This window comes from Erythrolamprus reginae, chromosome 3, assembly GCF_031021105.1.
Source record: "Erythrolamprus reginae isolate rEryReg1 chromosome 3, rEryReg1.hap1, whole genome shotgun sequence".
NCBI classification, from domain to species: domain Eukaryota; kingdom Metazoa; phylum Chordata; class Lepidosauria; order Squamata; family Dipsadidae; genus Erythrolamprus; species Erythrolamprus reginae.
Window position 1 is genome coordinate 138,998,526 of NC_091952.1, and position 26,629 is coordinate 139,025,154.

General features: G+C 45.7%; 1 protein-coding gene across 4 annotated transcripts in view; it reads left to right on the plus strand.

Moving 5' to 3' along the window:
* The window catches only part of TEDC1 (tubulin epsilon and delta complex 1), a 42,952-nt gene extending 23,078 nt beyond the window's left edge, over nucleotides 1–19,874 (plus strand). For all 4 annotated transcript variants that reach the window (XM_070746829.1, XM_070746830.1, XM_070746831.1 and 1 more), the window contains 3 exons: nucleotides 6,024–6,110; nucleotides 9,370–9,573; nucleotides 19,089–19,874. In XM_070746829.1, coding sequence (XP_070602930.1) covers nucleotides 6,024–6,110; nucleotides 9,370–9,573; nucleotides 19,089–19,514 — 717 coding nt within the window. In that variant the 3' untranslated portion in view covers nucleotides 19,515–19,874. The remainder of the gene's footprint in view (nucleotides 1–6,023; nucleotides 6,111–9,369; nucleotides 9,574–19,088) is intronic.
* The last annotated feature ends 6,755 nt before the right edge of the window (nucleotides 19,875–26,629 follow it).

Consider the following 26,629-nt stretch of genomic DNA (forward strand, 5'->3'; position numbering starts at 1 on the left):
ATCAGTTTCCGGTCACAATTCAAAGTGTTGGTTATGACCTATAAAGCCCTTCATGGCATCGGACCAGAATACCTTCGGGACCGCCTTCTGCCGCACGAATCCCAGTGACCGGTTAGGTCCCACAGAATTGGCCTTCTCCGGGTCCCATCGACAAAACAATGCCATCTGGTGGGACCCAAGGGAAGAGCCTTCTCTGTGGCGGCCCCGACCCTCTGGAATAAACTCCCCCCGGAGATTAGGATTGCCCCCACCCTCTTTGCCTTTCACAAACTCCTAAAAATCCACCTTTGCCGCCAGGCATGGGGAAATTGATTCCCCTTGGCTGCTCCATTTTATGTATGATTTGTTTGGGTTGCATGAATGTTTTTAACCCTGCTGTTCTGTTCGGGTCGTATGCGACCCGAAGCCAAGTTTGAGTCCCTGTAAAAAATTTTCCCAGCATATCTGAAACTTGAAATTTCATGACTTTTCATCATTTCAGGGGTTCTCTCTATGAGAATTTTTTTGGGGGGGTGGGGGGCTTAGTTTTTGCTGGGCAAAAAAAGTTACAAATCTTCTGTTCCCGGGTCACCCTGACCCGGACCGAAAACTCTTCATTTGCAGTGCTTATGTTTGGTCTTTTTGAAAGCTTTTTTCACTTGGAAAGTAGTCTGAACATTTCTGCACACAATGATATGAAAATTGAAATGAAAAAAGTAAATCTTATTGGTTTATTTTGCGGATATAATGCACGCCCCCCCCATTTTTGTGAATTTTTTTTCAATTTATGGATAGTTTTGCTTGCAAAATGCATTCTATTTTACTAAAGTTGGTGTGGGATTGGTAGCTTGAACATTTCTGAATATAAGAAAAATATAAAGGAACTGAAAAAAATGATTCTTATTGGTTTTTTAATATCAGAAATAAGGCCTCCCCCCCCCCCTTTTTTATGCTCCAAATCCGAAATATTCTTTAAAATCTTAGGCATTCATTTACTCAATTTAACAATGCTGATCATCAAAAAATATTTTTGGGGTGGTGGCTAATTGTTTTCTGGGCAAAAAAAAATCATAACTTCGAGTCTGTTTCTGTTCGTATATGACCGGACAAAAAATAATTTTTTTAGGTACTTGAATTTGATCTTTTTGAAAACTTTTTCAACTGGAAAACTAGTTTGAACATTTATGAACATAATGATATGAAAATTGAACTGGAAAAATTGAGACTTATATTTTTATTTTGATCAAAAAGCCCCTCCCCCCATCCTTTTTTAATTTCGTGTCAATTTCTATTTTTTAAGGCTACAAATCCCTAAGGAATTTCCCCCCAAAAGGTTTGATATACTAAATTGAACATTTCTGAATATAAGAAAAATATAAATGAACTGAAAAAATGGTTCTTATTGGTTTATTTTTGCCACAAAAGGGCCACCCCCCCGGCCTTGCTATGTGCCATTATTGTCACTGTTTATACATATTTGTCTAGAAATATTTGGAATATCCTTTTGAAAATCAACCACATTGTAGCCAGAGAACTAATTTTATGAAACAAATCCATTTTACTAAAAAAAAGTATGTAAGTTTGAAATTAACAGCATAATTTTTATATAAATTGAAATAATTGAACATGGGGGGAGGCATACATTTATGTGCAAAATAAACCAATATGCATCAATTTTTCCAGTTCAATTTTCATATCATTATGTTCAGAAATGTTCAAGCTACCAATCCCACACCAACTTTAGTAAAATAGAATGTATTTTGCTAGCAAAACTATCCATAAAGTGAAGACTATTTTATAAAAACGGTGGGGCGTGCATTTCATCAACAAAATAAACCAATATGCATCAATTTTTCCAGTTCAATTTTCATATCATTATGTTCAGAAATGTTCAAGCTACCAATCCCATACCAACTTTAGTAAAATAGAATGTATTTTGCAGGCATAATTATCAATAAACCTAAAGAAAATTCACAAAAACGGGGGGGGGGAGGCATATTTATGTGCAAAATAAACCAATAAGGATTAATTTCTTCAGTTCAATTTTCATATCATTGTGTGCAGAAATGTTCAGACTACTTTCCAAGTGAAAAAAGTATTCAAATTGACCAAACATAAGCACTGCAAATGAAGAGTTTTCGGTCCGCGTCAGGGTGACCCGGGAACAGAAGATTTGTTACTTTTCTTAAACAGAACAGGAGGGTTAATCAAGGTTTTTTTTTAACTGTTCTGCTTTTTTTTAAATCATTGGATTCGTATTTTGTGTTCCTGTTGTGAACCGCTCCGAGTCTTTGGAGAGGGGCGGCATACAAATCTAATAAATAAATAAAATAAATAAATAAATTAGTGTCCTCCTCTGCCTTGTCCTCGCTGCCGCCAGGGGTCAGGAGCGTCTGTTCCAGTTACAGCCTGGAGACTGCTGAAGGTAAGGTGTGGGTGGCCAGGGACTGATAACCAGGCCAGCCCTTGCCTAGCACACTTCTCCTTCACCCATGAAGCCCACAGAGAAAGAGGGCAAGGCATATGGGAGCCCAGGTATGCGTATGTTTGGCCTCTGTCGGCACAGTGCCCCTCAGAGAAGGATGGCATAAAAGTCAAATAAATAAATGGTGATAGAAGAGCTAGCTTCTCAGTGTTTAGACGGGGCTGAGCCGCGCAGCCCCAGCTGTCCACTTTGCTCAGGATGGAGCCTCTCTTGTCAGCCCTGGGAAAGGAGCCAAGCCAACAGCAGCCATTTCCCCTGTGGAGAGCCACTGCAGGCCAAACAGAGAACTCATTGTAATTGGGGGCCCTTGCTAAGTCCCTGGGAAGCGACAGAAGAACACCAAAGAAAATCTATGAGCTGCGGCAGCCTGAGCGCTTGCTGACTCCTGTGCTGGTGAGCCCCATACCCCCACTGATGTCGCTCTTAACTAAGGCTTATTTTTAGGGTAGGGCTTATATTGTGAGCAGCATGAAAAATGCTAGGGCTTATTTTCTGGATAGTTCTTATTTTGGGGGAAACACAGTAGCTGGAATAAATATCTTCAGAGTATGACTCAAAGGATCTTAGTTAGTCTTCTGCACTGAAATAGCTCTCTACAAAACAGATTGAGCTGAACATTATGAAGTTTTACTAGTTAGCAAAGTGGACCTTTCCCCACACCCTCAAGGGAGAAGGTTTCTTCATTGCTTAGCTAATGACAAGATGGGTCTTTTGGAGAATAAAATTTGAATGATTGAATGTATGTAACATGCTTACATTGCTAAAATAAAACTTCCGGATCTCATTTCTGGCCGGTGATTTGTTTGCAGCCTCTGGTGATAAAAAAGGAAGCACTGAAGCCACCCATAGACCTCCGGGCTTCCTTTCTCGTTAGCAATCCACTTGAGGCCTTCGGTGTGGCCTTCCTGGCCTCCTTTTTTGTCACCAGAAGTCTCGTCAAGCCCTTTGCTAAAGAAAAAGGGAGAAGGAGGCAAAGAAACAGGTTGGAGAGGAGACACATCTTCATAAAGTAAGTGATCCTGTTGGCTGACATGAAAAAAATTACTATTTTGATTAAAGAAAAGAATGTAAGTACTTTTGTTTCCATATGGAAACTGCTTCTGAACTTTGTGCTTGAAGTGGAAAAGAATGAAAATTTGATTTTTGGTTTTACTGAGTAGATTAATAAATCTTTATAGAAATAGCTTGTTCATATCATGAAAAAGCAAAAAGTTGTGATTTGATGGTAATGCCTTATTTTACTGCAACAGAGAGAGATGAAAGTCAACGCTAGTTTTTCTTTTTTTCTTATCTTTCCTCACTTTTCCTCCCTCTTCCTTCCCACTGCTTTTAAAGCAAGTCATCCGGTGCAGCAGGATTGGTGGGAAGCAATTGTGGGATCCCAGGGGAGGGAGAATGAGGTTTCTGTGTATTTGGGGAGGCCTTGGGTGGTCTGTTCCATCACTAGGCCTTCCCCACTCTGAGCTACTTCACATGCACTTAAGAAGCTGCACACTCAATGATCGAATGCGTGGGCAAAAGGAGGGAGTGATCTATTCAAGATGTGACATTCACTCCCATGAATCCTCAGGTTACAAATGGAATGGACAGGCTCCATTCCATTCGTAACTCGAGGACTACCTCTATTCTTTCTTGTCCTGCCTTCAGGTGCTTTGGAGAATAGGTCGACCCTCTCCTCTGTGGCAGCCCCTCAAATATTGGAAGACTGCTATCAAGTCACTTTTAGTCTTTCTCTTCATTAGATAGATATACCCAACTCTTGCAACCATTCATCTTATATTTTATCCTCCATTCTCCTTAATCATCTTTGTTGCTCTTTCGAGACACTCAACATCTTTTTTGTATTGTGATTATCAAAACTGAATGCAGTATTCCAGGTTTGGTCTTACCATTAATATAAAGCTACAGTTTACTAACACTTTGTGATCTTGATGCTATCCTATTGTTAATGTAGCCTAGGACTGCATTGGCCTTTTTGGCAGCTGTACCACACTAATGGTTCATAGGACTGCTAAATTCCTCTCACAATTACTTTATTGAATCAGGTACCACCTATACAATTTAGAATATCAAGATATGTTAATGGGTTTGGGCTTTAAAAAAAGATGGTGATTAGTTCTCAAGAAAAAGTTACTTTAGAGGAAACTGGGATTTTAATATACAGTGATCCCCCAATCATTGCGAGGGTTCCGTTCCAGGACCCCTAGCAATGATCGGGTTTTAGCGAAGTAGCGCTGCGGAAGTAAAAACACCATCTGCGCATGCGCAGATGGTGTTTTTACTTCCGCAGCGCTAGCGAGGAGCCGAAGATTGGGGGCCGTGCGGCTGTTTTAAAACATCGCCGCCGGCATGGGGGGCTTGCCAGCACCCCCCCGGACCCCCAACCCGGGTTTGGGGGGCTGCTAGGAAGCCCCCCATGCCGGCAGCGACGTTTTAAAACAGCCGCGCGGCTTCCCAACTGAGTCCCGAAGACAAACGTCAAAGGCGAACTTCCGCGTTTGTCTTCGGGACTCATTGGGAAGCCGCGCGGCTGTTTTAAAACATCGCCGCCGGCATGGGGGGCTTGCCAGCACCCCCCCGAACCCGGGTGGCCGGGCGAGCAGCGAGCGAACGGCGGGTGGCCGGGCGAAGGGCGGGCGAGCGGCGAACGGCGGGCGAGCGGGTTCTGGGGGGGGCTTCTCGCCCTCCCGCCAGCAAGAGGGGGAGCGAACGGCGTGGGCTGGTGAGCGGCGGGCGCGCAGGCAGGCGGCGGACAAGCCGTTCGCTGGCGCCGCTCGCTCGCGCTTCCCAGCTGAGTCCTGAAGCCAATTCGCTTCAGGACTCAGCTGGGAAGCGGCGAGAATGAACGGCGTGGGCGGGCGAAGGGCGGGCGAGTGGCAGCGAGGAGTTTGCGTGGGCGGTGGGGAAACTCCTTGCTGATGCCCGCCGCTCGCCCTCCCGCCAGCAAGAGGGGGAAGACCTAGGGAAGCCGCCCAGCAGCTGATCTGCCCGGCGCCATCTACGCATGCGTGCCCATAGAAAAAAGGGCGCGCATGCGCAGATGGTGTTTTTACTTCCGGGTTGCAAAATCGCCATATAGCCATTTCGCAATGATTGGGGTCGCAATACCCGGGGGATCACTGTACACTTAACTAAAATCAATCCTCAAAAATCCTTTGAGTCTCCATGCTCATTGCACTTACAGGTCTATATGACTTGTATCTCTTTCTGAATCCTTGAATGTTTAACCTCATATTGTGATATGAGAACAGAGATAGGGTAACCTCATATTGTGATATCAGAACAGAGGGGCTTATATCTTTTTTGCCTTCTGCAACTCTTCTGTGGCTATTTCTCACAGGGAATTGGGAGATGGGGGAGAATTCTTGCTCAGGGATTATGCTGTAGTTTTACTATACATGTAGAATTGTTTTGTCTATAGATCTGTTGTGGGTATGTTACTAATCTAATAGGGATCTCTAAATCTTGCACTGCTAGATATGCCTATCATATTACAGAAATCATATTGTTTTCTGTTATATTGCAATAATTAAATGTACTCCTTTCTTCATTTCTTCAGTTGCTGCATTTTTTGGAATCTGATTGCTCCCGCATAGAAGCATTTTTGAAGTGGAAGCCTATGGAATCCCTTTATTGGCATTGGATGGTATGGCTCAATAATGTGGTTATAAAAAGTCACATATATTATAAATTTCCCTTTTCAGCCAAGATTTGTTTACAAAAATTCCCCCTACAACATTGAACAAAGTTATAGGTATATAAACAGGTATTTGTCCTTAATGCTTGTCAGTATACTATAGAGCTCTAGTTGAGGTTAAAAGTAATTGATAATTTGCTATCTATACAGAATGTTTTTGGGGCTCTTAAATTGGTTACTAAAATGGAACTATTCTAGTAATTAGTATTTGATTTGTGTATAAATGGAACGACCATAGAAGCTCTGGTTGGAATACAGAAATCAGATTTCTGGGGTTTGCATGTGCTATAAGGATGGTTCTTGTTTGCCTTGTTCTGATCTGCCTTCCTTAGTTGTAGTTGGTGAGTCATGGAGACCACAGTCAAATTAATCAAATATTTGGTTTAGGTTTTAGAGTAAATTGCCATATTTTTGGAGTATAAGACGCACCTTTTTCCTCCCTAAAAGAGGCTGAAAATTTGGGTGAATCTTATACAGTAATACCTCATGATACGAACTTAATTGGTGCAAGGAGGAGGTTCGTAAGACGAAAGGTTCGTAAGACGAAACATTGTTTCCCATAGGAAACAATGTAAACAATGTACTTGCTTACTTACTTACTTATTTATATATTTATTAGATTTGTATGCCGCCCCTCTCCGTAGACTCGGGGCGGCTAACAACAATAATAAAAACAGCATATAACAAATGTAATATTTAAAATAGCTAAAAACCCTTATTAAAAACCAAACATACACACAAACATACCATGCATAAATTGTATAGGCCTAGGGGGAAGGAATATCTCAATTCCCCCATGCCTGATGACAGAGGTGGGCTTTAAGGAGCTTATGAAAGGCGAGGAGGGTGGGGGTAATTCTGATCTCTGGGGGGAGCTGGTTCCAGAGGGCCGGAGCCGCCACAGAGAAGGCTCTTCCCCTGGGTCCCGCCAAGCGACATTGTTTAGTTGACGGGACCTGGAAAAGGCCCACTCTGCGGGACCTAACTGGTCGCTGGGATTCATGCGGCAGAAGGCGGTCCCGGAGATATTCTGGTCCGATGTCATGAAGGGCTTTATAGGTTATAACCAGCACTTTGAATTGTGACCGGAAACTGATCGGCAACCAATGCAGACTGCGGAGTGTTGGTGTGACATGGGCATATTTAGGGAAGCCCATGATTGCTCTCGCAGCTGCATTCTGCACGATCTGAAGTTTCCGAACACTTTTCAAAGGTAGCCCCATGTAGAGAGTGTTACAGTCGTCGAGCCTCGAGGTGATGAGGGCATGAGTGACTGTGAGTAGTGACTCCCGGTCCAGATAGGGCCGCAACTGGTTTACCAGGCGAACCTGGGCAAACGCCCCCCTCGCCACAGCTGAAAGATGTTTCTCTAATGGGAGCTGTGGATCAAGGAAGACGCCCAAGTTGTGGACCCTCTCTGAGGGGTCAATGATTTCCCCCCTCAGGGTGATGGACGGACAGATGGAATTATCCCTGGGAGGCAAAACCCACAGCCACTCTGTCTTATCAGGGTTGAGTTTGAGTCTGTTGACACCCATCCAGACCCCAACAGCCTCCAGGCACCGGCACATCACATCCACTGCTTCATTGACTGGACATGGGGTGGAGATGTACAACTGGGTATTATCCGCGTACTGATGATACCTCACCCCATGCCCTTGCGGTTTCATGTAGATATTAAATAGTAGGGGGGAGAGGACCGACCCCTGAGGCACTCCACAAGGGAGAAGCCTAGAGGTCGACCTCTGACCCCCCACTAACACTGACTGGGACCGTAGGAGGAGGAGAACTACTGAAGGACAGTGTCTCCCACTCCCAACCCCTCCAGCCGGCGCAGAAGGATACCATGGTCGATGGTATCGAAAGCCGCTGAGAGGTCAAGAAGCACCAGGACAGAGGATAAACCCCTGTCCTGGGCCCACCAGAGATCATCCATCAACGTAACCAAAGCAGTTTCCGTGCTGTAGCTGGGCCTGAATCCTGACTGCTGAGGGCCTAGATAATCGGCTTCTTCCAAGGACCGCTGGAGCTGGAGCGCCACCCACCTTCTCAGCAACCTTCCTCATAAAGGGAAGGTTGGAGACTGGCCGGTAGTTGTTAAGAATGGCTGAGTCCAGGGAAGGCTTCTTGAGGAGGGGGCGCACAAGTGCCTCCTTGTAGGGATCCGGAAAGGACCCCCTCCCCAAAGAAGCCTTGATAATCTCCTGGACCCAGCTCCGTGTCACCTCCCTGCTGGCCGAAACCAGCCTGGAGGGACACGGATGCAGTAAGCAGGTGGCGGAACTCACAGCTCCAATGGCCTTGTCCACTTCATCAGGTGGATTTTTATCTTTTGTCTGTATCTAGACATATGTCATATTTGTATTTAATTGTGTAAGTGAACAGTTCCATTTTCCAGTATTTTCTAATTCAATATGTTCTATTTAAGAAATCCAAGTACTGTAATTTATATATATTTATCTGGTATAATCTTCAGGTAGAACCCGAGGTGGGTTCCTACTGGCTCTAACCCAGTGTTTCCCAACCTTGGCAACCTGGAGATATCTGGACTTCAACTCTCAGAATTCCCCAGCCAGTATTTGCTGGCTGGGGAATTCTGGGAGTTGAAGTCCAAATATTTATTTATTTATTTATTTATTCGATTTTTATGCCGCCCTTCTCCTTCGACTCAGGGCAGCTTACAACATGTTAGCAATAGCACTTTTTTTAACAGAGCCAGCATATTGCCCCCACAATCCGGGTCCTCATTTTACCCACCTCAGAAGGATGGAAGGCTGAGTCAACCTTGAGCCGGTGATGAGATTTGAACTGCTGACCTTCAGATCTACAAGTCAGCTTCAGTGGCCTGCAGTACAGCACTCTACCTGCTGCGCCACCCCGGCTCATGTTGCCTTCATATCTTCATGTTGCCAAGGTTGGGAAACACTGCTCTGTTTCCTTAGAAATGTTAGTAAACCGGTGGTGATGGGCTCTGTCATCTTTAATTTTGCTTCTGCGCATGCATAGCAGCTATATTTTTATTATTTTCTGGGAACGGAAGTGTACTTCCGTCGCAATGCAAACCAGTGGGAAAGATAAGTAGAATCCACCCCTGGGTAAAACTAGGTGTACTTTACATTTTGTAGAGTAATTGAGGCATTTAATTTTTCCTGCAGATTATAGATATAAAAAATTAATAAAGCTTTGGAACTTCCCTCCTCCCTCACAGGAGACTGTTCTGGATATGGTAATAGAAGATAACCAGAACCAGACTATGTCTTACAAAGGCTGTCTTTTGCCAAGTTCTGATCTAGGATGCCATGGCGTTAGCAGAATTATGGAAGAACTTGACAAATGTAAGAAAAATCTTCTGAGTTTGCACCAGGAGTTATCTGAGCATATAACCCTCAGGAAACTGGCTTGCTATAGAAAGGTAAGACCTGTTAGAAATCCAGTTGGGATTAAGACTTCCTCTTTTTGACTTCTAATGTTAATTTGTTTTCAACTTTCTGGGTGAGAAGTTTAAATTATGGTTTTTGCTAATGAATACATTTGCAAGCATTTAAGATTGTGACTTACTAGCATTACCAAATGTGTATATCAAACATACACATACATGCACAGGCACATAATTTATACAGTATACATATATAGTATAAATTAATATAGTGTTGAAAATGAACTTACAAAATTCCAATATTTTGATACTTATTAGTGTCAAATACAAACCTTCAATAAACTATATAGCTGAATAGAAAATAGCCCTAGAAAATTGGCAAAAAAACTATGGCTCATGATCATGGATGCATATCTTAGACTAAACAAATGTCAACTCTCAAGGAACAACTAGAACAGACCATCAAATCAGAGCACATAGAAAGGTAAACAAACACTGTTAAGACTATTTCCCAGAAAGACATGTTGGCAAAACCAAACTGGTTGAAGTGTGGTAATTTTTTATCTTTTAACTCGGTGATATAGTATTAAAGCTGTGGGAGGAATTTGAATTAGAATGACATGTTTGCCACTGGTTTATTAACAATTGAAGGAAAGATTTAAATTTGATAAAAAGTGCTATGAATTTGACTTCGTTAAAAATGAATTGGAAATTTTATTATGTGGAAATGATGAACATATTATGCTAAGATCTATAAAAGGTTATTGAAATTGAATTTGAAAAATGAATATGTAGAACATTGTATGATTTCGTGAGCAAAGAATTTTGTATATGATATGATATTTGGGAAAATATGTGGGTGAAAGGTTTAAAATTTACATTAAATTATAATCTAAAAGAAAATTCCGAAGATGATGTATCATTGGTATTTAATACCAGATAGGTTATCTAAGATGTATAAATGTGTGTTAAATGAATGTTGGAAGTGTAAAAATAAAGAAGGGACTTTTTGTCATCTATGGTGGACATGTGATAAGGCAAAAAAAAATTGGGATGTGATTCATATTTTAATACATAAAATTTTGAAAATAGCGATAAAACTGAAACAACAAACAAAGCTGGGTCTAATGGAAAAAGACCTGGAGAAAAAATTCAGAACTTTGTTACTATATATTTTGGCAGCAGTATGATGTCAACATATATATGCACAAATATGAAAGGACACTTTGATTCCTAACATGGAGGAATGGTTGCAGAAGTTGATAGAGTTGGCTGAAATGGCAAAATTGTTTTGATTAAAGAAAAGAACATAAGTACTTGATAGATCTTTATAGAAATGGCTTGGTTATGTTATAATGAAAAAAACAAAAAAATGTGACTTGATGTTAATGCATTATTCTGCTGCAACAGAACAATGGATTGGCCAACTATAAATGGATAAACTATAATGGATCGGCCAGTAATTTCAATTTCAATTTATTAGATTTGTATGCCGCCCCTCTCTAAAGACTCGGGGTGGCTCACAACAATAAAAACAGTATAACAATGGAACAAATCTAATAATAAAATTACATCAAAAAACCCCAACAATTTAAAAACCATGCAACACATACATACCAAACATAAAATATAAGAAAGCCTGGGGGAGATGTCTTAATTCCCCCATGTCTGGCGATATAGGTGGGTCTTGAGTAACTTGCGAAAGACAAGGAGGGGTGGGGGTCGCTCTAATCTCCGGGGGGAGCTGATTCCAGAGTGCCAGGGCCGTCACAGAGAAGGCTCTTCCCCTGGGGCCCGCCAAACTACATTGTTTGGTTGACGGGACCCGGAGAAGGCCAATTCAGTTGGACCTTATCGGCTACTGGGATTCGTGCAGTAGAAGGCGGTTCTGGAGGTATTCTGATCCAATGCCATGAAGGGCTTTAAAGGTCATTACCAACACTTTGAATTGTGACCGGAAACCAATCGGCAGCCAGTGCAGGCCATGGAGTGTTGTAGAAACGTGAGTGAATCTAAGAAGCCCCACGATAGCTCTCGCGGCCGGATTCTGCACGATCTGAAGTTTCCGAACACTTTTCAAAGGTAGCCCCATGTAGAGAGCGTTGCAATAGTCGAACCTCGAGGTGATAAGGGCATGAGCGACTGTGAGCAATGACTCCCGGTCCAGATAGGGCCGCAACTGGTGCACCAGGCGAACCTGGGCAAATGCCCTCCTCGCCACAGCTGAAAGATGGTGTTCCAATGTCAGCTGTGGATCGAGGAGGACGCCCAAGTTGCGAACCCTCTCTGAGGGGGTCAATAATTCCCCCCACCAGGGTAATGGACGGACAGATGGAATTGTCCTTGCAAGGCAAAACCCACAGCCACTCCGTCTTGTCTGGATTGAGTTTGAGCTTGTTGACACCCATCCAGGCCCCAACAGCCTCCAGGCACCAGCACATCACTTCCACTGCTTCGTTGACTGGACATGGGGTGGAGATGTACAACTGGGTATCATCCGCATATTGATGATACCTCACCCCATGCCCTTGGATGATCTCACCCAGCAGTTTCATGTAGATATTAAATAGCAGGGTGGAGAGGGCCAACCCCTGAGGCACCCCACAAGGGAGAAACCTAGAGGTTGACCTCTGACCCCTCACTAACACTGACTGCAACCGACCGGAGAGGTAGGAGGAGAACCACTGAAGAACAGTGCCTCCCACTCCCAAGCCCTCCAGCCCAAGCAGAAGGATACCATGGTCAATGGTATCGAAAGCCGCTGAGAGGTCAAGAAGCACCAGGACAGAGGACAAGCCCCTGTCCCGGGCCCGCCAGAGATCATCCATCAACGCAACCAAAGCAGTTTCCGTGCTGTAGCCGGACCTGAAAACAGACTGCTGAGGGCCTAGATAATCAGCTTCTTCCAAGGACCGCTGCAGTTGGAGCGCCACCACCTTCTCAACAACGTTCCCCATAAAGGGAAGGTTGGAGACTGGACGATAGTTATTAAGCACGGCTGGGTCCAGGGAGGGGGCGCACAAGTCCCTCCTTATAAGGTGCCGGAAAGGACCCCCTCCCAAAGGAGGCGTTGACAATCTCCTGGACCCAGCTCCGTGTCACCTCTCGGCCGGCCAACCAAGAGGGACACGGATCCAGTAAACAGGTGGTGGAACTCACAGCTCCAATGGCCTTGTCCATTTCATCAGGTGTCACCAAGTCAAACTCCTCCCAGATGGATGGACAAAGACGTTTAGTCCCAGTCACCTCAACTGACTCATTGTCAGTCGATACTGCTATACAATTGGAGTCAAGATCCGCCTGGATCCGAGCGACTTTATCAGCAAAAAACGAGTTAAATTCCTCGGCACTGCCCTGCAAGGGCTCCCCAATTCCCTTCTGATTTAGAAGAGAGTGGGTCACCCTAAACAGAGTGGCCGGGCGGGATTCCGCTGATGCAATCAAGGCGGCATGGTACGCGCATCTTGCCGTGTTGAGCGCCACTTTGTAGGTCTTAATAAAAGCTCTTATAAGTGTTCGATTGGATTCGGACTTACTCTTCCTCCATCGCTTCTCTAGACGTCTCTTCTGACATTTCAACTCCCGGAGCTCCTCGTTGAACCATGGAGCTCTATGGGGTCTAGTGCCACAGAGAGGTCGCAGTGGTGCAATTCGGTCAAGAGCCTCCGCTGCAGCCTTGTTCCAGGCCTCAGCCAGAGACTCTGCCGAGCTGTGGACAAGTGAATCTGGTAGAACCCCAAGCGCCCTCTGAAAACCCTCTGGATCCATCAGGCGTCTGGGGCGGAACAACCTAATTGGTTCCGCCTCCCTGCGGGGAGGATTGGAGCCAGGAAATCAAGCCGCAGTAGAAAATGGTCTGACCATGACAAAGGCAATGTTTCTAAGCCCCTTAGTCTCAGACCATTACTCAATTGCCCCGAGAGGAATACCATGTCGGGTGTGTGTCCCCCCTCGTGAGTCGGACCCTGAACTACTTGGGTCAGGTCCATGGTTTTCATGGTGGTCATGAACTCCTGTGCCAGTCCAAAGGAACCGCCGAGTGACGATAGATTGAAGTCCCCCAGGACAATAAGTCCGGGGAACTCCACTGCCAGCCCGGCCACCTCCTCGAGCAGCACAGGCAGGGCTGTTGACACGCAGCTGGGAGGCAGGTACGTGAGTAACAAGCCCACCTGAACCCCTAAGTCCAACTTCACAAGAAGTGACTCACAACCCGCAATCTCAGGGGCAACGAGTCCACGCAGGCAAAGGTTCTCCTTGGCTACAATAGCCACTCCTCCCCCCTTTCCCTGGGGTCGCGGCTGATGCCATACCCGAAACCCAGCTGGGCATATTTCCGAGAGAGGAACTCCTCCCTCTGGGCCCAGCCAGGTTTCGGTCACACATGCCAGATCGGCCTCCTCATCCAGGATCAAATCCTGGATGAGGAGAGTTTTGTTTAAAACCGATCTGGCATTGAGTAGCAGCAGCCTGAACCCAGGGCCCAGATTACACTTGTCACCAGTACCCCGGGTTGAGCTCACGGGACCGGAACAGGGGATCGCTTTTAGGCAGCAATCCCTTTTTCCTCCGTGGCTCCCACCATATCTACCTCTCCCCAGCAAGACCGGAATATTCTGGCCCTCTGTCACCCCAGAGATAGATATCCCCATCCCTCCTGTCTCTCTATCGCTAGGTAGGCTAAAATCTACATTCATACTACTCTCATTATTCAAATGCATATTATCCCATCCACCCCACTCATTTGATTCATACAACTCAGTCCTCCCGCCCCAGTCATCCAACCTGAACCCTCCCCTCCATTCATTCATCTTATATGTATCATTCACACCACTCCCACCATTCCACCTTTCCCAGTCATCCATCATTAAAACCCACAATAAATTAATTAAAAATTAATTAAAATTAATTTAAAATGACTATAATTACTATAAATAATATAAAGCTAAAAGCTAAAATTCTAAAATTCATCCTAATTAATAGAGATATGGGTAATAAAAATAGCTCTAATTTCAACCAATCTGTCAATAGTCAATAGTCAATAATCAATAGTCAGTTCAGCCAAGTTCATATAGGTAACATCAGATCTCAATGGTGAGTTCAGGGGATAAATAACATAGTTCACAAGACAAAGTCTGAGTCCTGGGTGTAAGAAATCCTGTCCTCCCAGGCTCTTAATGTCAGCTACTATTGTTAGCCAGGTCTTTCTCTTCGCCTCCCCCACCTTCTCGGCACCTCTCCGCTCTCGCAGGTCGCCCCGGATATCTGTCAGTGCTTCCGCTGGTGTTGGGGTACATCTCTGGATTTCCTGGCCCCTAGTCATAACATACAGCCTCCACATGACTCTCACACCGTCACACTTCGGCCCACCAGTCTTCCTTTCTCTCAGTCTCCTCTCGGTCCCCTTCCTCATCGCAACGGCCACTCCTCCGTCTACCAGGTCCTCCAGTGCCGAGCGCACCCACCATACAGCTGCTCGGTATCCCGGGTCCGCCTGGTCAATCACGCTGTTCCCAAAAACGTCTTCTTCTAATGTAATCCAATTCATCCAGCTCGCTGGCTGGCTTACTCAAAAACTCGCCCTCTCATTCATTCAGCCACCTCAGCTTCAGCCCCAGCGTGTCTGCAGTTAAAAAACCTGCACAAGGTGCTTCAAGAAGCCAAAGATGCCTACAAAAGCCAAGCTGACAAAAAACAGACTGAATGTAAAAAGTTTAATGTGGGATATTGAGTATACCTTTCTACACGCTACTTCTAATCTTTATAGCTTTCCAAGAAGCTTTCTTTGTGGAAAGTCCACCGCATTTTCCATTGAAGCTTATTAAACCCTGAGGTAGTTTAAGACCAGTTCCCTCTCCTGTCCCTCAGGCATTAATGGTAAAAGGGGAACAGCACTGTTTCAAGAGTCATGCTTTCCTCAGCTATCTTCTCAGGAAAGCATGACTCTTGAAACGTGGTAGTTCAAAGAAAACTTTTACTGACAGAAAGTGATTGCAGAGAAGTCGAGTAGATTTTGAAGTTCCTGCTCAAAGCGTTAAGCTATTCATTCTTCTTCAACCGCCGCTTGATACCCAATCCAACAGTAGCCAATAATATTGTTCTGTTCCAGTGCCAAAGCCCCAAATAATTATACAACACACAAACGTATAAACACGCTCCTACGAGCTTCTTAGGAACATAAACAAACAGCACATATTAATTTTCAAACAGTTCAAAGTGGACAAAGACAAGGAAGAACAAGGTAGTCCGGATACCTTACTGAGCCTCCAAGTGTTGGCAAAGTTTCTAGAAATTAATCCTTGAAAAATCCAAGCTGAATACAGAAAACAAACTAGAGTCAATGAGCAGGCTCTGAACAGACAGACTTTCTGGAACCATGGAAGTCAAGATTCAAGCCATGATACAAACTGGCAACACAGAAGTTAATATTCAGGAACTACGATACAAATTTCAAGATTCACGATGCAAGATTCTGGAACTATGATTCAAGATTCTGGAATGGTATTGTTCCTCGCAATTGCCTTAGTGTGGTTAGGTCTTAAGTAGGCTTAAGGGCGTGGCCAATTAGCCTTCAGCTCTGTTCTCGAATAGATCTCCACCAGAGTTAACCTTACTGCATTTCAGTAGTTACTGTCTTTCGGCAGTCCCGCAGGCTGTTGCATTCACACTCTTGCATTCAAGAGCCCATCTCAGCCCTGCCAAGAGGCCCCACAGGCTTCCAGAGGTTCTGGCTGCACAGGCTGCTAGGTGGGACACAACAAGTAAGCTTCAAAGGTGTAATAACTGCAAGGCATGTCATCTTGATAGCAGTTCACATCTTAGGGTGCTATAACCTTGATTGCAGGCTGGGAGGAAGCCCATTAATCACACAGACATTCCCCCCTCCCTTGATCCCATGCCTTACAGCAAAAGTGAAAGCAGGCAAAGTATCCGGCTCCAGCAACCTGCTTGCTCCTCCTCCAAATGCCAATATCTGCTATTGGGCTCTGACATGTTGCCCCCATGAAAAAGGAGATCTCACACCTGCAAGGATAAACAGAACAAACAGGAGACAGAAACAGAATGTTAGACGTATACAGTATAGATTTATCAAGATATTAATTATGAAACTGCTTGAGCAACTTAGATGCTCTAACATGTTGGTTGGTTGTTTATCCATTCATTTTGGGTGGCTGGAAAACCTTTCCAAGCTACCAAGTATTGGATAGTGCCTGTTTCCTTCAAAGTGCTGCTCTTCCACCATGAATGGCTGAGGGACAGGAGGGGTGCCGGTCTTAAAGGGGAAACTACCTCACACTTCCCACAGCAATGGAAGACAGAGACACTGAGGGGAGGGAGAGAGGCAATTCCAGCTGCTTGGATCATCGGAGCAATCATCCATTTCAGCAAGCGTCCATCAGGGAAGGTCTTATCTGCTCACATGGCTTGGTTAAAATCTGAAATCTGACAACTATTCCAGTCAGCCATTCCTTTGTTTTTACTTACACACACACACACACCGGTAGATGGGGACATAAGGAGGCACTGCGGAAATAAAATATGGTCCTAAGAAAGTGTTCTCTAATAGACATTTTGGGCCACCTTCAACTGAAAAAATTAGGGGGGAAACAGGTGGATCAGCTGCAAAAAGTAAAGGATAAAAGCAAACACAATTTTCATGAGCTTACTGCACAATAGCCACAGTTAAAAGTGAACATGAAATAGGGGATCACACATCACCAGAATAATGGCTTTGCAGTTGCTATAAAAATGGTAATGCAGTGATACCTTGTCTTACAAAATTAATTCGTTCAGTGATGAGGTTCGTAAGAAGAAAAGTTCGTAAGATGAAACAATGCTTCCCATAGAAATCAATGTAAAAGCGAATAATGCATGCAAACCCATCCCAAAACTCACCCTTCTTGCCTTATTACTGCCGGCATTCTGATCCTTGTTCAGGGCGGGTGGAGGAGGTGAAGGTGGGGTGACAGCGCAGGCCAGAGGCAGAGAATCCCGGCGGTGCCAAGGACTTGTGCTTCAAACAAGGCTCTCTGGCTGTCACTAGGTGCCTGGCACCTGCTTCCTCCAGGAGAGTCCCTTCAAGGTGCCCAAAGCAGCTGGCTTTAACTCCCCACCCCAGGCTCGAGATTGGAAGGAGCGGCGGAAAGAGAAGCGAGGAGGAGAGACGCGTGTCCTCCTCCTCCTCCTCCTATTGATCCCATGCCAGACGGAACAAACAAGAGGCAAAAGAGTGAAAAAGGCTTCTTCATCGGCGGGAGGTAGCGCAGCTGCGGGGGATGAAGGTGCACGCGAGCGGGCGGGGAGAAGAAGGAGGAGGAGAAGGCAGAATGAATGCCAGCAGCCAGGATCACAACGCTCTCCCTCAGATCCAATTCTGCAACAGGACCTCTCCTTCCTAACTGCCTGGGTGGATCTCTTCCCCCTCCCTTGGCTTCTGAGGCACTTTAAAGACTTTTAGGAAGGGAGAAGAAAAAGGGGGTGGGATGAAAGCTGGCAGCCGGGATCACAATGCTCTCCCCCAGATCCAATTCTGCAGCAGGACCTCCCTTTCTTTACTGACTGGGTGGATCTCTTCCCCCGCCCTTGGCTTCGGAAGCATTTGTGATGCTGCGATTTCACTGAGGCTTCCCTTACTGGGAAACCCCACCTCCAGACTTCCATTGCAGCATTGCAAAAACACAGAAGTCCGGAGGTGGGGTTTCCCATGGAGGGGAGCCTCGGGAATCCCACCAGCACGAAAACGGGCCCTTCGCTGGCAACGGAAGGTCCGGAGGTAGGGTTTCCCAACGAGGGGAGCCTTCACCTGGCAACGGAAGTCTGGAGGCGGGGCATCCCAGTGGCAGCAGCGGGTTCATAAGGTGAAAATAGTTCGGAAGTGGCAAAAAAATCTTAAACCCCGGGTTCGTATCTCAAAATGTTCGTAAGACAAGGTATTACTGTATATGAAAGCAAATGCATTGCTTTAGAGAGGGGCATTCAGGATTTTATTGGATCACTTTATTTATTTATTTATTAGATTTGTATGCCGCCCCTCTCTGTAGACACTATTGTGGTGCTTCAGATTTATGAGGCAATCTAGCCTTGCTATGCGCACTAAAAATGTGCAAAAAACAAATAATTTATTTGGGCTTCAAAAACATTGAACTGTGCGTATTTTTTGCTTTAAACCCTGAAGTGGCAAACAGTACATATTATTAACAAAATATCTTTGCTCCAATATGATAATAGAAAATTGTTACAACTTCATTGTGTATATTTTGTGCATCTTTATTTTTAATTATATTTACTTATAAAATTTAGAAACCACATATTTCCCTCATAGAGGGACTTCTCTTTCTGGATGCCAGGTGCAACTGCCTCAAATTGTGCATATCTAAAAATTTCAGATAGCAAAAAATTACTGCATATAAACAGAATCAGAAGAGGAAACATCGTACCACTTTTCCATTAATCAGGATTCGTGGGGACGGGGGTAGTCATGATGTGTCTATGCCATCCTTGCACTTGTACCGTCTACATTTACCAAACTAATTATAATTTCCTGTTTATAGGTCAGAACGAGGCAAGAAAAAAAAGGAGAGGAAGATTTCTGCATTGCTGTAAGAAAAGTACAAGCAATTGTGGAGCTGAAATTCTCTGGCCTTATGTGCAGTAATAGTACCAGTAGAAGCAATAAATTGCATGGTCCATATAGACTAATTTATAAAAAAAAGCGTTTAAGGGACAGTAAAATGGATACTATTGAAACAGCAGCACCTACCAAAACCATTAGCGAAGGAATCACTGCCAGTGATGTGATCAGTTTTCTAAAAAAGCAAGAAGCAAGACTGAAGTCACAGCTAAAGCAGCAACAGGAGGGAGACAGGCAGAAGATTCATAAAGCCTCAAAGAAACTTAGCCAAGTGCTTTTCATCCCACCAATGAAACCACAAAAAGTAAGAATAAATACAGAAGTTGGCAAAGCTCACCGCATTTGAAAGAACACTTTGAGATTGCTTGAAATTGCCTCACCCATTTTTGGCATTCGTTTCTGTCTTCTAAATGCAGTTGCTGGTTTGTTAGGCTTACTATGCATCGTCTCATTTTGAAAAAAAAATGTTTTCAGTGTGCTACATGTTACCTCAAGGCTATTAATGGACAGGAGGCTAATATTCAAATATTTTTAAATTATTTGATCTTCTCAGATAGGTGTATTGGTGCCCACTTTCAGTTTAGCTAGAATAGATTCAACACTACACCACACTAAACCCTAATACCGAATATTGGACAAGAGGTGTGTAAGTATGAGAATGCTGTATATTTAGTACCATCTTCAATAAAGAATTTGATATATTTGACATGTTGGTTAGCAAGTTTGCCAAATGTTGGCTAGATGGCATGACAATTGATATTTTAATTAATTATTTGAATGCAAAATTGGAAAGCATCCTTATCAAATTTTCAGATGTAATTGAGTAGGATAGCTAGAAAGCAGAAATAGAATTCAAAATCTCAGCATGCTGGAGAAATGACATGAAATTAATAATTTCAGCATAGACATGTTCAAAGTTCTTCCTCTGGAAAACCATCACTGAATGCTTAAATATGGGATAGAGCTTTGGTTCTCAACCTTTTCTTCTTCATAGACCCCCTTGAAATACCTTTTAAGGGGTATTTAATGGCCACAGATCACCAAGACCTAACAAGATTTAAATCATAACATTTCTTCAAACCTTCACAGATGCCCTGTGATAATATTGTGGTCCCCCAGGGGTCCGCAAACCTAGAATAGTACTGATTCCAAATAGGAATTTCTTGTGGTTGAAATAGTGCAAATGTAATTATCATATGAAACAATAATTCAACTCTATTCTGCTTTGGCCAGACTCCATCTCAACTACTGTTCTGGGCCCAGAAGAACTCAGATAAATTGTAATCTTTTATTTATTTATTTATTTATTGGATTTCTAGGCCACCCTTCTCTGTAGACTCAAGGTGGCTTACAAGGTGAGAAGCAATACAATCAAATAATTATAAAAACCCAACCATCTTACCAGAAACCCAAATTTAAAAAACCAATCTTAAAATCCAATACATACAACTAGTGTTGGGCGAACTGAACTTGCATAGTTCGGGTCCGTGCAGAACTTTGCAGTGTTCGGCATACCGAACCCAAACCTGGACTTTTTAAAAAGTCCGTGTTCAGGTTTGGTGTTCGCTTGAACACGGCGGTGGGCAGGAGTGGGAGGTGGAGAGGGCTCGACTCAGCGAAGCTGGCTGAGGAACTCTGGGAGTTAAAGTTCACAAAGTCTTAAAGTGAGGTTGGCTGGCTGAGGAACTCTGGGAGTTGACGTCCACCCCGGCGCTCTTTGGAAAGGGGAGGGGACAGCGGCAGACAGCGGCAGATAGATAAATTAGTGAAGATTGGACTTAATCCCTGGATAGTTCAGTGGATTTCAAGCTGGCTGAAGCATAGGCATCAGAGAGCTATTGTTAATGGCGAGTATTCTGAGCAGAGACAGGTTACAAGCGGTGTGCCACAAGGGTCTGTTCTGAGTCCTATTCTTTTTAATATGTTTGTGAGTGACATGGGGGAAGGTTTGGTAGGGAAGGTTTGCCTATTTGCCGATGACTCTAAAGTATGCAATAGGGTTGATATTCCTGGAGGGGTCTGTAATATGGTAAATGATTTAGCTTTACTAGATAAATGGTCAAAGCAATGGAAACTGCAGTTTAATGTTTCCAAATGTAAAATAATGCACTTGGGAAAAGGAATCCTCAATCTGAGTATTGCATTGGCAGTTCTGTGTTAGCAAAAACTTCAGAAGAGAAGGATTTAGGGGTAGTGATTTCTGACAGTCTCAAAATGGGTGAGCAGTGTGGTAGGGCAGTAGGAAAAGCAAGTAGGGTGCTTGGCTGCATAGCTAGAGGTATAACAAGCAGGAAGAGGGAGATTGTGATCCCCTTATATAGAGCGCTGGTGAGACCACATTTGGAATACTGTGTTCAGTTCTGGAGACCTCACCTATAAAAAGATATTGACAAAATTGAACGGGTCCAAAGATGGGCTACAAGAATGGTGGAAGGTCTTAAGCATAAAACGTATCAGGAAAGACTTAATGAACTCAATCTGTATAGTCTGGAGGACAGAAGGAAAAGGGGGGACATGATCGAAACATTTAAATATGTTAAAGGGTTAAATAAGGTTCAGGAGGAAAGTGTTTTTAATAGGAAAGTGAACACAAGAACAAGGGACACAATCTGAAGTTAGTTGGGGGAATGATCAAAGGCAACATGAGAAAATATTATTTTACTGAAAGAGTAGTAGATCCTTGGAACAAACTTCCAGCAGACGTGGTTGGTAAATCCACAGTAACTGAATTTAAACATGCCTGGGATAAACATATATCCATTGTAAGATAAAATACAGGAAATAGTATAAGGGCAGACTAGATGAACCATGAGGTCTTTTTCTACCGTCAGTCTTCTATGTTTCTAAGGGAATCCCCCCCACTCTCCCAGCCTCTGTGCCGCCACCCAGCTGTCATCTGAGGCAGGACGCGGGAGAGGGAGGAGGAGGAGGGCTTTAAAAGAGTGGAGGAAATCCGGATCATTGGAGCACAAAGACGGAGGGGAGGTGTGGATTTCCCACAGGGGGGGTCCAGCTGGTGGCTTTCAAAGGGGTGTGTGTGTGTGAGAGAGAGAGTGTTGTGTAAATATGTGTGTGAAAGTGTGTGTGTGTGAGAGAGAGAGAGAGAGAAAGATGTGTGTGAGAGAGGGTGCATGTGTGTTTGTGTGTAGGTGTGTGTGTGGGAGAGAGACCACGCAGGGAAGGCTGGCAGGCGACGGGCATCGTCCTCCCCCCTCTTTTTTCACCTGCTGCGTGCCTTTCTCTATTGCTCCTCGCCGGGGAAAGGGGGAGGAGAAAGGCGGGCAGGACCCGAAGCTGGAGCAGCGAGAAGGTTGAAACAAGGGGCGAGAAATAAAGAAACCCACGTTCGCCCGTCCCTCAGCTGCTCTCTCATCCTCGGGTGTCATTGCAAAGGAGAGGCAGTCAGCCTCTCTTTCTCTCTCTCACACACACACACACACTCCCCCCTCTCTCTTTCCCTTCCTCTCTTTCTCCTCTTTCTCTTTCTGATGGGCAGGAGGGCTGTGGAGGACTCGGAGCGGTTTCTCCCGGACAGAGATGCCGCGTAGGCTCGCCCCACTGCTTAGGATCAAACTGTTTCCGTTCCCTTCTCAGGCAAGCCTCTAGATAGATGGATAAATGGATGGATGGATGGATGGATGGATGGATAAGATAAGATAAGATAAGATAGATATGGATAGGAAAAGGAAATACAGAAAAAACTGCAGCTGAGGTGTCCATTTCAATTCTCATTTAAAAGAAAAAAAGGCATATTAGAGGTTTATTATAAAATAAAGCGGGTCCTTTTATATATTTCAATTCCTTTGACATCTTATTTTTTGAATTCCCAGCAAAGTCATTTTCTGAAGTGTACATCTAAACATGATATTTCAAGTGAGTAGATTTTTCAAAAGGTAACTTTAAGTATCATTTTTATTTATTGCAGATGTCTATATGTGCTTTAGTCAGGCCCCACAAAGTTCTTTGGGGGATTAAAGGCCAATATTAATTTAGAATAAATTAAATAGTGCCAGGGTGAGCGAAGGCTGCCCTGGGCAATGGGGGGAGAACCGCGCCGCCTCCAAGCCCAAAATTTCCCCACCTCGGGAATGGCGCTGCAAGCAAAAGGAGGTGGGGAATCCCATTTGCTTGCCGCCCAGGCTGGGATTCCGGGGGCGGGGCTTTGACATCACAGAGACTCCTTCCTGGCATGTGGCTTTATTTCCTCAACTCCCCTGTTTCGGTCCTGGCCGGGAAATTTTAGGCTTGGAGGTGGTCCGGCTCCCCCCCCCCCCATTGCGCCCATTGCCCAGGGAAGCCCACGTCTGCCTGTCTCCTTTTATTACTTACGGAATAGGTATGGCTGCAGCATCCGAGCCTTTTCCATAAGAAATAAAAGGAGACAGGCGGCCGCGGGCTGCTTTGGTGGAAGACGGGAGGGCGGGGGCCAAGTGTTGGGGTTCGGTTCGGATTCAGGTTCAACAAACTTACCCGAACTCCGCTGCCAAGTTCGTCCGAACCCGCCGAACCCAAACTTCATTGGGTTCGCCCAACACTACACACAACCATTCAACCTATTCATCTCAACCAAATCATACTGTAGGCCAGAGTAATAGTTCTAAATTAGACTACAGTGATCCCTTGAGTTTCGCGATCTCGATCTTCGCTAAACGCTATATCGCGATTTTTCTACCCGATGATGTCACTCTCTTCCTTCCTTTCTCATCTTTCTCTCTCTCTCTCTTTCTCTATCTTGCTTCTTCCTCTCTCACACTCTCTTCCTCCCTCTCTCATCTCTTTCTTTCCTTCTCTCTCTTTCTCTATCTCTCCCCCTCTTGCTCTCGAGCGGCCGCCTAGCAGCTGATCTGCTCGGCAGCGCAGCAGCAGCGAGGAGCCGAAGATCCGGGTTTCCCCTTTCCGTGGGCAGCGGGGAAACCCGGATCTTCGGCTTCTCGCTAGTCCCCAATTCCGCCAACATCAGGCTCTCCACACGCCCTTTCGCCGTAACACGAGAGCCTTCCGAAAACTCTTTCCGCGCGCCTCAGAGCAGCACCCCCACCCCTCTTTGATTCCCTCAACCCGCCCGGCCCCTCGCTCCCCTTTTCCACACGCGCCATCCAAGAAACGGTTCATCCCGTCTGGGCTTCCCCCCCTCCTCTCGCTCGCTCACGCTCTCCCCCATCTGCGTGCGTATGTGCGCGCGCGCCCAGGCGCCTCCATCCTGGCGGGGACCGCAGCTGCGGGGCTACCCGTCGTCAACCCTCCTCCGGCAGCTTCCTCCCGAGCCCCCACACACATACGACGGAGAAAGCGGCCACTTCAGTCTTTTTCCCGGGGGGTCGTCGTCAAGCTCACCTCCAACCGAGAGAGGAGTCCGCGCTGCTCTGGCTGCCGTGTTTCCCCTTTCCGTGGGCAGCGGGGGAAACCCGGTTCTTCGGCTCCTCGCTGGGGCTGCACTGCCGAGCAGATCAGCTGCTAGGCGGACGAAGGAACCTTCCCTGGGTCTTCCCCCGCCGCCCACGGAAAGGGGAAACCCGGATCTTCGGCTGCAGCGAGCGCCGAGCGCGCCTCCGGGAAGAGAAACTCGAAGCGCCGCGGACAGCGAGCGGGTTGCCTCCGGGTCTGGGCTCTCGCGCTTTGCATTGGGCGAGGCGGCGGCTGGCGCCGTTCATTGACTCTTCTTCTCCCTTCCTGGCGACCTCGGCGGCGGAGGATGGAAGAGCGGGGAAGAAGAGGAGGAGGAGGGAGAAGGAGACACGGCAGCCGGAGCAGCGCGGACTCCTCTCTCGGTTGGAGGTGAGCTTGACGACGACCCCCCGGGAAAAAGACTGAAGTGGCTGCTTTCTCCGTCGTATGTGTGTGGGGGCTCGGGAAGAAGCTGCCGGAGGAGGGTCGACGACGGGTAGCCCCGCAGCTGCGGACCCCGCCGGGATGGAGGCGCCTGGGCGCGCATGCGCGCACATACGCACGCGGATGGGGGGAGAGCGCGAGCAAGCGGAGGGGGGGGAAGCCCAGACGGGATGAACCATTTCTTGGGTGGCGCGTGTGGAAAAGGGGAGCGAGGGGCCGGGCGGTTTGAGGGAATCAAAGAGGGGTGGGGGTGCTGCTCTGAGGCGCTCGGAAAGAGTTTTCGGAAGGCTCTCGTGTTACGGCGAAAGGGCGTGTGGAGAGCCTGATGTTGGCGGAATTGGGGACCAGCGAGGAGCCGAAGATCCGGGTTTCCCCTTTCCGTGGGCAGCGGGGAAACCCGGATCTTCGGCTCCTCGCTGGTGCTGCGCTGCCGAGCAGATCAGCTGCTAGGTGGACGAAGGAACCTTCCCTGGGTCTTCCCCCGCCACCCACGCAAACTCCACCATCTGCGCATGCGCGGGCATGGGGAAAAAAGGGCGCGCATGCGCAGATGGTGTTTTTACTTCCGCAACCCTACATTGCGAAAAATCGATTATCGCGAGGGGTCTGGGAACGGAACCCTCGCGATAATAGAGGGATCACTGTAATGAAATGTATAAAATAATTTGAAACTAAATCTTAGGAACAGTGGGTTGGTCTGAAATGATAACTGATTGGGATATGAGAATACTTTTCTAATATTTTAAAGGACATTGCATAACAGATCCAACATTAGCAGATTAACAGACTTGGAAGGGATTTTGTAGGTCATCTAGTCCAACCCACTGCCCAAGCAGGACCCAAGTACACCATTTCTGATAGATGGCAGTCCAGTCTTTTGAAAGCTTCCAGTGATAAAGCTCCCACAACTTCTGAAGGCAAGCTATTCCATTGGAAATTTCTCCTTAGTTCTAAGTTGCTTCTCTCCTTGTTTAGTTTCCACCCATTGCTTCTTGTCCTACTCTCAGGTGCTTTATGGAGAAAAGCCTGACTCCCTCACCTTTGTGACAGCCCCTGAGATATTGGAACACTGTTATCATGCTCTCCTGGTCCTTCTTTTCATTAAACTAGACATACCCAGTTCCTGCAACGTTTTTCATATGCTTTAGCCTCCAGTCTCCTAATCCTCTTTGTTGCTCTTCTCTGCACTCTTTCTAGAGTCTCACACAGGGTACAGATCTTGTACTGTACCTTGAATTTTTGGGTTATGAAAATAAGCTCTGGAGCCTTTTGTTATTGTCTTCTGGTTGAACCAAAAAGCCTTAAAAAGTCCAAACCAGCCATTCTCCAATGCACTTGCAAGGAGAGTCCAACGTGGGTAATACTCCAGTTTGATTGGTAGGGACTGAGTTTAATTTAAATATTAGACAGGCACCGCCCCTCACCCCCTCAGTCTTAAAAACTCAGTCTTTAGGAATTCTGAGAATTATAAGATATGCTTAATTTATCTGTGTTTTTCTTTCTATTTCTTTTAGGAAGAAGAAGGAATTCTGAGGTCCCCTCCTTGCAGCTTTACTTCTGAAGGGTTTTTTTCCCTCAGAGCTGCTGCTCCCCCCCCCCCTCCCGAAAGGGAGCCAAAGTACCGGATTGGGA